The 15648-nt window shown below is 43.7% G+C and overlaps 1 protein-coding gene across 2 annotated transcripts; it reads right to left on the bottom strand.

The window, feature by feature from the left end:
• Window positions 1-577: 577 nt before the first annotated feature.
• virma (vir like m6A methyltransferase associated) lies at window positions 578-15118 on the bottom strand. Of its 2 annotated transcripts, none has more exons than XM_069696028.1 (27): window positions 15035-15118; window positions 14469-14581; window positions 13305-13391; window positions 12568-12616; window positions 12333-12495; window positions 12097-12216; window positions 11022-11279; window positions 9750-10480; window positions 9279-9416; window positions 8948-9174; window positions 8312-8839; window positions 8068-8222; window positions 7807-7889; window positions 7278-7371; window positions 6683-7071; window positions 6439-6594; window positions 6102-6337; window positions 5740-5989; window positions 5425-5642; window positions 5161-5293; window positions 4196-4336; window positions 3928-4082; window positions 3615-3711; window positions 2980-3146; window positions 2515-2864; window positions 1248-1394; window positions 578-1165 (listed from the first exon to the last, which is right to left on the bottom strand). In XM_069696028.1, the coding sequence occupies exons 1-27, from the start codon at window positions 15095-15097 to the stop codon at window positions 945-947; spliced, it is 5469 nt and encodes a 1822-aa protein (XP_069552129.1). In that variant the 5' UTR covers window positions 15098-15118; the 3' UTR covers window positions 578-944. The 2 variants fall into 2 exon arrangements, with proteins under 2 accessions (XP_069552129.1, XP_069552130.1); XM_069696029.1 differs by having other exon boundaries at window positions 11058-11279.
• Between the last annotated feature and the right edge of the window lie 530 nt (window positions 15119-15648).

The raw sequence follows: 15648 nt of genomic DNA, 5'->3' as shown, positions 1-15648 counted from the left end.
GGCTCGCAGGATTATGTAAAAGTGAACATTCATTTTGTGAGCATTTTTCATGCTCAGCTCACTTATTGTCAATTATTTCTTCAGATCATTGGTTGATGCTCCTTGTTTTGTGTCCATTAGGTTTCAATTAAAAGCAGTTATTTTCATGACCCCAGGATCGGTTTATGTCTATTTCCTCACTTCTGCCATCTGATGCCGCCTAGAAAAAGTTTTCTGAACTGTCCTGCAAGACCTCTGCATCACCAAAGGTCTGAGTTTAACTAAACTGTTAATAGTTATTTGACTTTCAATGTGAAATTCTTCAGACATTAGTCGGTCAAAGGTATGAAGGAATACCAGGTGATTCTAGAAGCATTCATGTTATATGGTAAATGTTATGGTGAAAACCCAATGTCCCACCCATAATGGGATGAGCAACATACTCTTTGATGTTACCTGAATGTCCTGACGTTGCAGTTGGCAAAGCTATGTATCATGATTGTGATATTTCGCTATCAACCAGTGTTGCACATTGTGACCCCTCTGCTTCACAACTGCTTGATGTCCCCACAAACAACATGTAAATAACCTTTAAAAAAAAAAGAAGTCAGATTTAATGTAGCTGAATCTTTCACACTTAATTCTCATCACACATCTAAAAGGACTTCAGTGTTGTTTGATTTTTGCCCTTTCTGTAGACAATCAAAATGAGTAATAAGCTTTCAGCCTCTGCATCTGTTCATTATTTCATTTAGTGTTTAAAAACACAAAAGCTTATTTACTATTACCTTTATTCTCTTAACACAGCTCATGATAAGAAAACATAAAACATCAACATAGTTTGTACGACATTGTGACAAATTCCTACCACACCATTTCCATGGAGACAGCATACACTAAAAAATACTGTATCCTGATTGGTCCATTTGTTGCCATGAGAGGCAGCAGTCATTGCCCAGGTGAATTTACCTGGTGAAGGAGCGAACGTGTCTGCCCCTCCCACCTCCGCTCCCTCCCCCACCACTGAACTTGCTCCCCTGAGATCCTCTTCCCCCGCCTCCACCTCCCCCACCTCCCCCGCCACCCCCTCCAGCACTGCCTCCACCTCCTCCCCCGCTGAGCCAAGACAGTCCGGTGCCTCCTCTGCCCCGCGGTGCTCGGTCCCTTGGAGCCAGCCGATACGCACCTGGAGAAGATAAAAGGTGTCCAGTGTTTAGAAACTCATAACCCAACATCCAGAAAAAAGTGTGCGTGCGTGCAGTACATACTTGCTGGGGGCTGTCTGGACGGCAGAGGTCCTCGTGTGAAGTTGCTCTGACCTCCACGGGGTTCACTGTATGTTCCTCTGTGAGTGACAGCTGGAACTTGGCCGCTCCATGATGAACCACGGCCTCCTTCTCTTCGAGTGTAGTTGCCTACAGAACCAAAAAGAGAGGATCTGTCACCCTCTACTGGCCAACTAATGCAGCGTCATGAAGAGTGCCAAAAATATCTACACCATAGCAGTTTGACATTTCTTTTTTTAAAAACCTTAATTAAAGGTCTATTTCCTCACTTGCCTGCCAGTTAATCAAATCTCTGTCTTCATTATGTGATCTAAGTGTGTTTCAGCAGTTATGTGATGACAAATGACCTTCTACTGAGAACATGTTATCGGCTGATAAAGACCACGAGAATAGTTCAAAGTTCTGGAAAAAGCTACTAAGTAGGCTTCACTCAAACTTCTGTTTCCACAGTAAAAAAAATGTATTCTCATGTTTATAGTTTTTAAGGGTAAAAACTATATTCAGTATAAACTAATCAACCACAACATTAAAACCACTGGCATGATCCTAATATTTTCATTCATTTAAATAGGAGTGACAAAATGTGAAGAACACTTCTCAGTATAACCGAGTCCAGTCCAACAGCTCCTCAAATTACAGCTTCTAAAATGACCATTAAAATAAATCAATACCTCTCGCATACAGATTCAATAACAACTGAACATTATAATCCTTATAAAAGGAGGATTTATTGCTGAACTGTTGTATTATACTTAATACTTCACCTGCCAGAGGTTTTAATGTTATTGCTGATCAGTGTATGTATAGTGTTACATTTGGGACAAAATTATAATAGGAATGTATTGTAAGTTTTAGCAAAACACAAAATGATGTCGGCCACGTGCCAGCAGACACTAAAGAGCTGAGAAAAAATAAAATTAAAAAAAACTTCCACCAATTTTTACGTTTACTTTTCGCTCATTTCATTATGTGCATTTCTATCAAGAAAGCTAAATATAAATTATTTTTTTGTTTATTGGACAACTTGAGCCACTACACCTGAGCAGCAAAGTGGAAATGTGGATAGTGTTTTTCTGCAACAGACTAATAATTGAGGTAGTTTTAAGTCAGGAAGGCAATTTTGACAAACATCAATGTGTTGACACGAGTACTGGACGATCATAAACACAGGTCTCTTTAACACAAAAAACTGTTTTACAATATGACTTTTTCAGGAAGGATTTATGTGTCTGTGTATCTGTGTATGTACCTGACAGCAGAACACCTTTAGGTTGTAGTGGTGTGAAAAAGCGAGTCTGGCTGTGGAAAGTAGCTCTGCCTCTGTTTCCAGTGAACAGTCCTCTGGTGGGGGGTTTGGGGGTGCTCTTTGGGGGACGCTTAGGGGGCAAAAGGCCGAGAGGGGTCGTAATGTCTTTAAACTCTGCTGCAACAAAGTCGTCCACGTGCATGCTGGGAGGGCGGGAAGTGTTCTGTTTGCGCAGGCGGAATATGTCATGTGGTCGGGAGACGTTCTGCCCAAACCCTCCTCGACCTCCGCGGCCGCGAGGAGCCGCCATGATGTGGGCTCTTTTAGCAGGCTCAATGTAGTCGGATTTACCGCTGCGGACGAGACAAGACGAGCGCAAAACGACGCTCAGTAAGTCGATTTGAAACTGGATTCAAGATGTTAATTCTGTGACAAGTAAACGAATTGAAGTTAATACTGGAGCTGTACCTTGATGTAATGAAGGTCTCGTGTTTGTGTTTGCCCAGTCGGAAGCCTTTAGGAGCCTTGTTGTGACCAGGAGAGGAAGGCTCAGACAGGAAGGAGCGCTCCAGCTCTGCCTTGAGGTCCAGCTCTGGACAACAATCCTGAGCCAAACCTACCAGGTCCACTTTCACCTGCCACACAGACAAAGAGGCAATCATAGACACAATGCACACAAATAAACAGACATGATACAATGTCGTTGTTTGGTGTTTTTTCTGAATTAAGTCAGATAAAGAAGAAAAGAAGCTTTATGTTTTTTGGAAAAAAACAACAAAAAAAAATGGAAAAAAACAAAACAAGAAGTACTTGAACTTAATTGGATGAATCAGAGCAATGTGGCACATGTCTGAACATGAAAATGTCTTAATTCAGTGTTGAGGTTTTGGACACACCTTGGTGTGAACCAGTTTTTCATACAAGTACAGACTATGCTGCTTGCCTTAGGGTGGTCACTGTGGCAATACAGATATTGTGCAGTAAATATTTGGATTTTTAAGAATGATGAATACGGGACATCCTATCTGCTGGTAATACAGCAAAACTGCACTGACAACGAAAAGGTAATGGGTAAAAATGCGCACACACATACACACACTTACCATATCAAGGTCTGTTTCTATGTCATCAGTTTGGAAGGGAGAGAACCACAGAGCCTTCAGCTGCTCATCCAGAGCTTCTGACAGAATAAACACTGTCCTACATATAAAAATACACGATGATTAGTTTAAACACATTTTTTTTTTTTAGCTCATGTGGATCAGAATTAGTTCTAGCTTTAGTTTTAATAAAAGCTACATGACTAAAAGTTTCCGTCATGTTTTGTCACTGCAATTTGACATTTTCCCTGATGGTGACGGATGATTAAAAGAACACGGAGAAAGCAAAGAGATGCAGATCATCCAGAGGTCGAACCTGTGATTAAACTGGGCCCCCAGTGTCTCTGGTGCTGGCAGAGTGGGCTCAGTATCGGCTGCAGGAGGCGTGTCTGTGGCCGTCTCCAACGTCTGCCTCAGAATAATCACGTTCTCCAACATGGTTTCCAGTGAATCATCTTCTTTACACAGTTTCTATACACACACACACACACACACACACACACACACACAGGAAGTTGAATGCCAAGGCAGCATTGACCCTTATTTTATAAAATGTATACTGTACACATGCGCGTTGTTTGTACCGTGATCTGTTTCTCTAGAGCAGGCAGTGGATGTGACTCGGACTCCTCCCACTGTAGCAGAACTTTCATCTCAGAACCCGACATCAACCGTGGAGGAACAAAAGTGGCCTCTTCGCTGGACCCATGGCCCTCCTCAACACACTGGATCAAAAGACACACTTGCAATCAAGACCAATTACAATCACATACAAGCTGTGATAAGTAAATATTACAAGTAAGAAAAGTAAAATGAACAATGAAAGTTTAGCTGTGTTTTCCCTAATGGAAAGTTAGGGATTTTAGTGAACCACACTGAAATACTATACGAACACATGGGGGCTTTTTATTGGTGCTGCAGGAAAGAAAACGCCAGTAAATGTTTGACAAAGGGAGATTAGACTGGCAACAACCTGTAAGGATGGAGAGAAAACCCAAAGCAGCTAATTACTTCCAAAGCAGCACTTATCCAATTATCCCTAACAAGTACTCGTATTGTCGTTCCATTCACTTGTTTCAAGATATATTTGATGACGAAACCACAAAACAAATGCACAAATGATTGCCACAAATTATATTAAAATAAAACCACCTGCAACTGTAATGCAATAATTATAAATATGTGTATTGCTCAAAGCAATCTCCGTACACTTCTGATAAGTCACTAAGAGGCTTTGATGAGCTCCTCTGTGTTTCCCTGTCTCTAATGATATTTATTTGTTTGCTTATATGTTTAGAGCCCCCTCAGACTATAATCATTTACCTGTACATATTCATTCCCCACTTCATCTCCTCAGGCTGTAACCCTCTTCTCTTCTTGTTGTCAAATAGATGGATTTATTTATCTAATATATTGTTATTTGTGTTCTCTATTGTTTTGTTCTCTGTGTAAATTTTTGTTTTGGGACTCCCTTAAACAAAGACATGACACATCTTGAAGGGTTTATTCTCATTTCAGAAATTTAAATATCAATTTAAGGTGTATTTACCATGGTTTCTGTGTTGAGGATCTGCCTGAGAAAGTCAAGCAGAGCTGAGAGCAGATCCGCTGAGTCCTTGTTGAAGGAAAACACCAGCCTCTTTAACAGCGAGCAGAGTCCCACACCATGTTTCTTCAGAGCACTGAAACACAGACAAAGTCTAATCAAAGTCTTGTTTAACTGGGAAAATGGTAAAACCTCCAGAAGGAGAGGAAGGTAGGACGGAGAGACAGCGATGAAGCAAAGAACCAAGAGGGGAACATTTCCATTTACACTTTGAGGTGGTACAGTCCATAGTCGTTCTCTGTGAGAAATGTCAAAGTCCTGATGCAGGTGAGGAGAAGCGGCACGCTGCTCTCTGCATTCCCCAAAACCTCCAACAGGGAACTGCACACTGATGACATCATATCTCGCCCTGGAAGTGCATTGGCCAGCTGCTCAGCCTCCGACACACAGTTAACACCAGGTGGAGACACCACCAGAGAAATGTCCTGATCAAGACAAGAGATTAACATCTTTAGGCTGTTTTTTCTTTTCCCTGTAGGAAGTTGTATACACCTTTCGGTTGAAGTGCACTGTCATCCTTACCTGGTCACACAGTGACTGTAATATTGTCCCCACTAATACACTGCATTGCTGTTGTTGTAAGGGGTGCTCCTTCGAAGGGACCAACAGAGACAAAAGCAGGGGGAACAGATCGGCCAGTTGTTCATCTCCAGAGACCGACCCCGACAGCAGGTGCAGAGCTGCGCTTTTACAAGCTCTCTGAGACACCAGAGCGTCCATCAAAGAGAGCAGACGCAACACTTGGCCCCAGAACACACCTTTCCCCTCCGCCCTGCAGGCAGCAGATTGCAGACACTTTAAATACAATTTACATGACAAATACAAAAGTGTGTGTGTGTGTGTGTGTGTGTGTGTGCGTGCGTGCGTGCGTGTTCTTCACTCACGGCTGCAGCTCCTCCAGCAGCAGCTCCAGCAGGGTCTTCATGATGAGTGTTGCAGTGGGTGAAGACAGGTCTGCCAGCTGAACACACACTCTCCTCAGCATGGCAAGGAGAGGAGGGCAGCTGGTGGCGCACACACACCTCAGCGCCTCGGACAACACTTTCCACTGTGCCCGTATGTGCATGCTCCAAAGCTTCCTTGTGTTTAAGGCTACAGCCACATCTTGGACTGATATCACCTATGGACACAAACGTCTCATAATATTAGCATGTATGCGGAGACAAGAATCATCAGAAGGTCAAAGGAAGTTACAGGATGGATGAGTGACCAACAGGTTACCTGAGTACTCTGCATTGGCAGTGGAAGAGGAAGGAGCTCAGACAGCAATGTCAGGCCAGAGAAGAGACCTTCAGGAGCTTTCAGCAATGAGACCAAAACCTCCTTTAACATCAGAGACCATGTGTTGCTGGCCAGAGTCTCTTCCGTGTGAGTCACCTGCAGCAGACACAAACATCGTCTCACAAATATGAACTACTAATGACACATCGTGCAGGTTGTTTAACCCTCTCACTCATTCACATACCTCCTCATTGACACCCTGTGTGAAGGTGAGCAGCACATCAACGATGAGCGCCTGCACTCTGGTCTCCTCCCCGTCTAGACGTCCAGACGCAGGGATAGAGCACACTATCATGTGGAGAGTCACCAACACGTTGGCCACACGAGTGTCCCTGAACTGGAAAGCTCCCCCGCGCAGCAGCTCGGTTAGCATGGTGCGCAGCAGCCTGAGCGTGCTGATGCATATACTGAGGATCATGCAGCGCTGCGGCGTCGGGCCCATGTGTCCGTGCACGCGCCATGGCTGCAGTAACACGCTGCACAGCTTCTGCAGGACACGCACACACGTGTCCAGCCCCTCCCCGGAGAACAGCTGGACACTTGCAAGACTCCACTTCAGATCCCTCTGCTGACCTGCAAAGAGGAGGAAGACATGATGAAGTGTACATGTCTTGGTACAAATGTCTCTGCTATGGTACAGAAACGGCCTCCTCTCTTCTGCACTCAACATTCACGACCACGGTTACCAGTTAGATTACAACAAGTCTAATTAGACAACTAAAGACGCATTTAGTTTTCATCTCTTATTAGTTCCAAAATCATCTTTGGTGTCTCTTTACCTTCTACAGCAGGAGGGGGGCAGCCTATGTGACAGAGGACCCTCAGAGCAGTGACCAGCCCTGTTCCCTCAGCACTTAACACATTTTCCAGATTCTGAAGCCAAAAGAGAACCATGTTTAGAGTGACATACGACACAAAATATTTCCTGCTTCATTAACAGTTTTATTGTTTAGGAAGTTTTTGTTCAGAGTCACCTTGTCAGCTGGCCTGAATACAAACAGTGACAAGGCTGTACAGTTAATACAGAATCAGCTCTATAAATTTCAACTCAGTAGAAGGGGTAAGGTAGGGAGAGCCTTTATTCCCACACTGAAAGAGTTAATAGACTCATTGAATTAGATGTAATTGACAAATCTTTGGCAGCCGCCCAATAACTGACAACTGAAGAGATTTATAAGGACTAAGCAGTTATTAGAAATTTCATCAGGCAATATACGTGGCTAAAAGGTCATGGAGCTACTTAAGATGAAAACATACTGAAATGTTGCTTTACTGCAGCAGGATGTATATTGAGTGAGAAATCTGCACCTGCTTGATGTAGTCAATGAGGGTAGAAATGCTGCCCATCTCAAAGCGAAGTTTTTCCAGAGGTTCCAGCCATTTACCAAGCTCTGAAGAACAAGGAGACATAAATATATGCACTTAAATATTCAAAGTTTTCTTATATAGCCTGGTCCGTGTGTGTGTGTGTGTGTGTGTGTGTGTGTGTGTGTGTGTGTGTGTGTGTGTGTGTGTGTGTGTGTGTGTGTGTGTGTGTGTGTGTGTGTGTGTGACAGAAGTAATATTTACCTTGTAACTTGGCATTGGTGTCATCTGCTTTGGCTAAAGTTAGCAGGGGAACGGCGAACTGTTCCATCATCCGCAGTTCATTAGAGGTCTGCACCACCATTAAGACCAGCATACAGGCATAGTTATATGTCACTGCTTTGCGAGCTTTGGCCTCACTGAAAGAACGAAAGAAAGAAAAAAGTCAAATCATACTAAAAATCACAGCATAAACATAGAAACAAACAGAAGGAAAAGACAGCTGTACCCCTGTCCATCTTTGCTGTGGTGGTTGAGCAGGGTGACCAGACAGGACAGGTTGTTGTCCAGGCTGAGAACGTGGGCCACGGCACTACGACCTGTCAGCGTGAAGGTCATCAAGTAAAGCGCGTGGAGCATGGCCAGGACCTCTGCATTGTCGCCTTCCTCTAGCCCTGCGCCGCCATCTCCTCCCGCGGCTACATGGCTCATGAGTTCTGACACCCCTTGCAGCGCGTGCAGCGCCTGCATGAGCCACACGCCAAAGCCTTCTTCGCCGACCCCCGGCCCCGTGAAGCCTCCCTCTCCTCCTGTAAACGTGCTCTCCTCGCCCTCAGACTCTGCCATCGATGCCAGGAGACGCAGCAGCAGGTTGGTGGGTGTGGGCTGGGCGAGAAGGAAGAGCAGACCCGACTGGGTGAGCGACAGGAAGCGTAGGAGTTCTCTGACGGCTTGGGTGACACCTAGATGGCCAGCTGCAGCAGCTGCTGACAGCACCGCTGCTGTGCTTTCCAGGAAACGGCACGCATGCATATACCTGTAAGGAGATAAGTGCAAAAATAGAATTTCAGTCAATGAGTCAAAACTACATGAAACTTTATGTCCACACAGTGAGGTTTGAGGTCATGTGTCTCTGATTGTGTACCTAAACAGTGTTGGGTATGGATTGTCCCTTTCCTGTGGTCCTGTTATTCTAGCAGTAGTGGGGAAGGCCTTTCCAGGGGGCTGCACCATGCAGTGAGGGGCAGTCTCTAGCAAGTGGTGAAGCTCTTCCAAAACCCCTGCCAACCTATCAAGCTCTGCCTCGCTCACAGGGGAGGAGCTTAGTGCAGGTTCCTCTTCCATGGGGATATCAGAATCGTCCATCTCCTCCTGAGGATACCAGTCAGTTATGATTATTATTTGGAAAAAAAAAAGAAAAAAAAAAGATCCTTAGTCTTTAAAGCGTGTGACATATTTGAAGTGACTCTTGTTACCTGCTGTGGTTCACTCCAAGCCGTTGCTGTATTTTGTAGGTCAACGAGCACTTCATACATGTGGCTCTTCTGTAATATGGCATTGCCAGCTGTTATGACCCTCACTGTTTCTTCACGCAGGAACAGCTGGACGAGACGCTGTGAGGCACATAAAGCTCAGCGTCACATCTTAATGATGCAAAACCACATCATATTCTTTAACTAGTCAGTGTGTTCTGTGAAAGTAAAAGGTGGGTGGTGAGTCCTGGTCTGTGATGTAAAGTAGTAATCAATTTAAATGTGCTGTATTTTAAAGCTCATTCATGAGGGACATAACAAATGGTAGGAGCAGTCCCATTTGCCATGAAATTTTTCAATGCGCACAAATCAGTTAAACATTTTCAATTGTATTTTTTTTTTTTAAGTACCTTGCTCTGGGATCTGTGCCAAAGAAATGTAAAAGAAAATGATGACAAACTTTGTTTTGCTCACCTGATAGCCACTCTTCTCTGAATCTGCTGCCTGTAGAAAAGCCCCCACCCCAGCAGGAGCGCTAATCAGAGCATCCAAAGCTCTCAGGATACTCAGCTTCAGAGTGGAGGAGACGTGGTCAGCGTGGAGCAGCTCCAGCAGCACACTCAGGGCCCCCTCACGCAGCAGCACTGTGAGGCCCTGCGGACACTCTGCCAGGTGTGATGCTAGCTTGGCACCAGCTTTTAGCTGTCTGAGGTTAAGTGCAATGGGTTGCGTGAGAGCCATCTCCATACTCAGAGCTTGGAGAGCCCACTGGACTAAAACTCTAAGAGGCTCCTCCATCTCTCCCTTTCCCTGTTTGATTAAATGAGCCAATTCTTTGGCCAGTAGTCCAGGTGCCTCTTCCAGAGCTGTGACCCAGCGTGCGTCTCTGTCTTCACCAGTAGTAGTTAGTAGTTCTTTCAGCTGAGCAACTGCCTCAGCCTCCTCTCCACCCACTGGTCCTTCTGTTCCACCAGCATCCCTGGGCTCCTCTATACTGGCCTTCTCAAACTGGGTATCAAAGCGGGTCTTGTATGGAGGGGTGAAGTAAAGCAAGGGTCTGAGTTCTCGTTCGTATGGGTCATACTGGACAGGTGGGACAGATGCAAGGTCCTCCGGAGTGTAGTCCATGTCAAACGTGGGCAACTTGAAGCTGCCGTTATCCAGGTCGTCCTCATCGCTGGAAATCTGCTCATAACCATCATCACCTAGAGGAGCAAAGAAGGAGGCAAACTTATCAACTCTAAAGAAATTCAAAAACATCTTCCGTTTCATAAAAATGTGTTTGAAAATGAGCGACAATGAGGAGGCCAGCAACAACTGTATAGTCCCTTTCTCATACAAAGATGCAAACACTCACTCCTGCAGAGCAGCATCACTCCAAACATGCAGGGTTAGTTTGGCATGCATGATGTCACTACTGCAGCACACATTCAGCCACGGATGTGAGGACGCGTCAGGTAGGCCTCCACATGACAACTTATGAGGGTTCATCATAAGCCTTCAGAAGAGCCACTGGGCGGGCGAGCTGAGAGACCGCAGCATCCAGTGGTTGTAGATAGACACAGCATGCCAGAGCACACACACTCTCTCCAACTGTTACTCAGTCCCAAATGGACCCAGCTTCCGTGGCCCCCTGGGACATCTGACAACCACGTGTAGTCTTGACTTTCTAGTATCAAGGGCTTCAGGGCTGAGTGTCCATTTGGGATTGCAGACTATCCTACTCTCACATAAGATCTCCCCTACCTTCCTCCATCTCCATCTCCTCTTCCTCGTCCTCACCCTCATCTTCCTCCTCCTCTTCTTCCTCCTCCTCCTCCGGCACGCTCCCCTCGGTCCGTGCATCTTCCTCCTCCTCCTGCTCCTCCTCTTCCTCCTCCTCCTCACCCTCCTCCTCCTGTTCAGCGTCGGAGTAGGTTTCGTTGACAGGCAGTGACCTCTCAGGGGACACGGCCTCCAGGTAGTTGTCACGGCCCTCGCATGTCTCATCTTTGACCACTCCCACTGTGGATTTTACAACATACACAGAAAGCATATACAAATACATACTAATTATAGGAAAATTATGCAAAACAGTTTAAGGACCTTTTGGTTTTTAACCTCTTACTTAACATTAAAAAAAAAAATTCCAAATCACTTTTATTTAATTTTGTTTTCCTAACTGGCAAGCAGGCACTTCAGTATGTAAAGACTTACTTAGACATGTATGCATGTGTGTGAGTGTGTGTGTGTGTGTGTGTATGTATGTACGCATAATATCCTGTGAGGTAGCGAGGCGTTTGATTGGTGAAGATAGGTAGTAACATTGAGTCAGTCGAACCCTTGAGGTGTTGTTCCACAATAATATGGCACTTTGTCACTACTTTAAAAGTGTAACCCATTGGAGTGAAGATTATTTATATTTCCAGGCAACAATAGTAATCATCAAAATAGAGTGTGACATTACACGTACTATGAAAGATGCCCTACATTAAGCACAGCTGTACTTGCCATGTTCGTTTTACTATTTAACTGAGAACTCAAATACTCGGCTCAAACAGATAATGTTGTGTACACAAAATTGTAGTAAATGGGCTAAACCATTATGGGTGGAAAAACTGAGCGTTTAACAGTAAAAATCACAGAATATTATAGTGACACTGACTGCAGTACTTTCTCAAAGTCTAACTTCTAAATTTAATCATGAATAACTACTGTTGCGATCATTTAAATATGAGAGGAATTGACCCAGCAAAAGCTCTATCTAATGCTGAATCCCTGTCACTTTTTGAGACAGTGGCGGACACAATATAATAACATCAAACAGATGTACAGCTCTGACCTGTCATCTGAACCTGCTCCTCATCATCATCATCCGGGGGTGGAGGTCCAGGTGGAGTACGAGGCCCTCTGGGTGCTGGTCTGGGTGGGCTGCCATTGTACTGGTCATCTTTTTCCCATTCTTAAAAAAAATACAATGACACCAATAGATTTAGCAGCTATTGATGGGATGTTTCACTTTCAGGACGCGGGTGTGAAGGTGAGAGTGCTGCTTAGTTTTATCTTAATGTCGCCCACCTTGTTTAATGATCCTCTTGAGTCCGCTTGGCTGCTGAGGGGGCGGCGGTGGAGGAGGAGGAGGTGAGCCTTGGTCATGACAATGTGAGCGCTCTGCTGTCCCGTACACTGCCACAGTCAGACTTGTGTACCAGCCACGCAGCACCAGGCCATCTGTGTTCACCTGCACACACGAGCCCATTTAATTATTCACAAATCAACAGAGACACACAATACCGATCATGTTGTCATTTACCTTTCCACTGGGTCTGAACACAATGGACTTGTTCTCATCATACTCCAGACTGAGGGGAGAAAGTAAGAAAGAGCATATTAAAATAAAACTGCAAATACAAACCAATGATGAACTATTCCTAAAGTTGAGCATCTTTTTTGGGATGGTATGGTACACAATGGTGCAGAGATTCTTATTATCACACCGGCTGATCAAACTGTTTCTTAGGTTAAGATATCAAAAATATTTCAGTCTTGTCTGTTTATAACATTTGGAAGATATTTTAAGAGCAATTCCTCAGGTTAGAAAAATCTCATCCCAACTTTCCCAGCAGCGATAATAACTCGGGCATGTTGTATTTACAGTTTTTAATAACTCTTACACAATGGGCTTCTAAATACATGTTTACGTTCTGCTGCTGTGCACATGCCTCTGTTATTATGATGATAGAATAAAAATGCTTGACTCAAATCTGCCACTACTGCTCCATTTCACTGAGACCTCTACACTTTCTGCCACAGAGTGGGTGGGGTTGGGTTTCTGGAGAGACCAGTTAGCCAGCATGGGAACAAAGACACCTGATTATGGGTGGGTGCCCGCTAGGCCTATGAGAACAGGTCTCAGATGCTACCGTGACTGGTTCTACAGGTGAGACAGACTTCTGCATCTTAAGCGCTTTTGAAATCTGAGCAGGAAATACAGAGAAGGAGAAGAGGCTCTGATGTTTAAAGAAGCAACACGAGAGAAATCATTCTGACCTGCCCAGTCTGTGGAAGGTGGGGTTGTTGGGCTTGGTGACATTATTGAAGAACAGCTCCAACTGGAAGGCATGAGGAGAAGTCTCCCTGGAAACACAGAAAGACACATACAGCAATGAGAAAATCGGGACTCAGTCACCTTGTAACCTGAAAGCTTCACTGATATGAGTTATATATCATCAGTGGGGTGTACGATATAACAAAATCTCACTCAGTGGTCACTTTATTAGGTACACCTGTACAATCTGAAGCTATTTAAAAACAAAGTCTGTCTAAATTCTAAATAAGAAGTTTATAAAGTTCCGTTTTGATTGTTGAATATAATCAACATATAGTTAATATATGTTTATTAGGTAGGTAGGTAGGTAGGTATATACTTTATTACTGAAGTCATGGACATATTTTTCCAATATAAATCAAGTTGGCCATTTAAAATTACATATTCTAAAGTAATTTATCCAAATCGGCCACCTCTACACTTACAGTTTTGTGCATTCTTGAACATTGAGTCCATTCATTTAGTTCAATTACATCACATTACTCAACAGGCTCAGTGGGAATCAGGACCCACTCAACAATGGAGCTCAGGTGTCAAACTCGCTCACCTCTTCATTCACACTGGCCTCTCTATTTCTGACAGGTCCACACAGTACACGCCAGGTATCTTCAGCTAACAAATATCCCCAGAGGCAATAACATCAAGGATCTCCAGCAACTCCAGATGAACCAAGCCAACTTTTTCTCCCAAAATATAATTCTGATACCTGGTATCTGCTCATACTGTCTAACGATCTTATACCAGTGCTCAGGTTTTCACAAAGTAAACACAACATGTGCACTGTGCATCCAACAACAACAAAACAATCCCTTTCCAGTCACTGCTAGTTAAAAACACAAATTTTGTATATGTATTTTCTACACCCTCGTTTACGTGATTGATATAGACAAATTATTAGAAACAAATTCCAGCATGACCTGATATGATTCAACATTTCTGAATGAATGAGCATAAAGCTGAATGAACAAATCATTATCATAACATCTATGCTGGTGGGATTTACTGTTAGATTAGACTGCTTTTTCTTTTCTTTTTTTTTAGCTGGGTGTTCCCAAACTAAGAGTATGTGTGTCATTGTGTGTGAGTGAGTGTATTACGGCTCTTACCCAAATGCTCTGCTGTCAGGTAAGTTGCTGTGTGCTTTGATGCCCGGAGGAATGACCCGCACCTCTGTGATCAGCACCCCGCAAGGAAACCGCACCACATCCACGTTGGTTAACTGCGGCGCAGCAGACACACATTAATGCCATCCATTGTTTTTAACCACATCCAACACTGCTGACTAGAAGAGTAACTTTTCCCTTCCTTCTCCGAGGTAAACATGACCAGCTCGGCACTTTGAAGTTAGCATTAGCCACCTGGCTTAACGAGCAAACAAACAGAACAAGTATTCAAGAAGAAGCCTCTCTGTGGAGCCATTTGATTATGCAAATCAAATAACATTTGCCGAGCGTGTCTGGTACAACTGTGTGTGTGTGTGAAACAGGAACCTGCGTGGTGAAATAAAAGCAGCGTTATAAATAGCTACGACCCAAGTGCTAATGTTAGCCGAGCTAACATTGTTAGCATAGAAGTTGAACATCCTTCTCCAAAACAACCGAATTTAAACGATGTGAGCTTTGAATGCATTATGCCCGGAGTAAATGGCGTGTTGATGCGTCAGGAATATTACCTCTGCATTTTGATGCTTAAACGTATCTAAAAAAAGAAGTTCCGTCGAAGTGTCCACCGCCATCGTTTCCTTGCTGCTAGCCGAGCGAGGGGGGGGGGTGGACTTCCGGGTCAGCGAACACTTCCGGAGCAGATCCACCAGCTACGATCATAAACAAATACAAGATACATAAAAAAAAATTAAAAAAAGGATTCAAGTCTTATTTATACAGTTATTAATTAAACGAGGTTGAAAAGACAATTCGTCATTTCTCTTTTTTTAGGCTTATATAATCATTTTAAGATATATTTGATAGTTTAATTCATAACAGATTTATAACTTATACGTTCATTATTTCGGGGTTTTTTTGTATTTCAATAAAAATTACAAATTTACAATAATATTGTGAGACTGCTTTTGTTTTAATGCTGTTGAAATGTAGGCTATTTAAATATTAAACCTGAAATAAGTGTATTTCTGTGTAAAAAAAAAAAAAAAGGCCTGTAAATTGGTATACATTGAGTATTCAAAATATGATGTCGAAAATTGTGACTATATTTTTGCCCTCCATGGTCTGCCACGTCCTTATCTTACCTGACAGAGGGAGGGGGCAGGTAGAAAGTCACGTGGTCACA

The sequence above is a fragment of the Brachyistius frenatus genome, unplaced genomic scaffold (genome assembly GCF_029030835.1).
Source record: "Brachyistius frenatus isolate BFR_SWC_R1_liver_20210118 unplaced genomic scaffold, ASM2903083v1 Contig_20, whole genome shotgun sequence".
NCBI lineage: Eukaryota > Metazoa > Chordata > Actinopteri > Embiotocidae > Brachyistius > Brachyistius frenatus.
Note: the sequence above shows the minus strand (reverse complement) of the source record. Positions and strands in the feature narration are given on the sequence as shown.

Excerpts from the sequence above, each read along its gene's own strand:
- virma (XM_069696028.1), bottom strand. The coding sequence starts at position 15,097 with ATGGCGGTGGACACTTCGACGGAACTTCTTTTTTTAGATACGTTTAAG. Across the intron at positions 9,175-9,278 it reads CTTGGAGTGAACCACAGCAG|GAGGAGATGGACGATTCTGA; the intron begins GTAACAAGAGTC and ends TGGTATCCTCAG. Across the intron at positions 2,865-2,979 it reads GAGACCTTCATTACATCAAG|CGGTAAATCCGACTACATTG; the intron begins GTACAGCTCCAG and ends TCTCGTCCGCAG.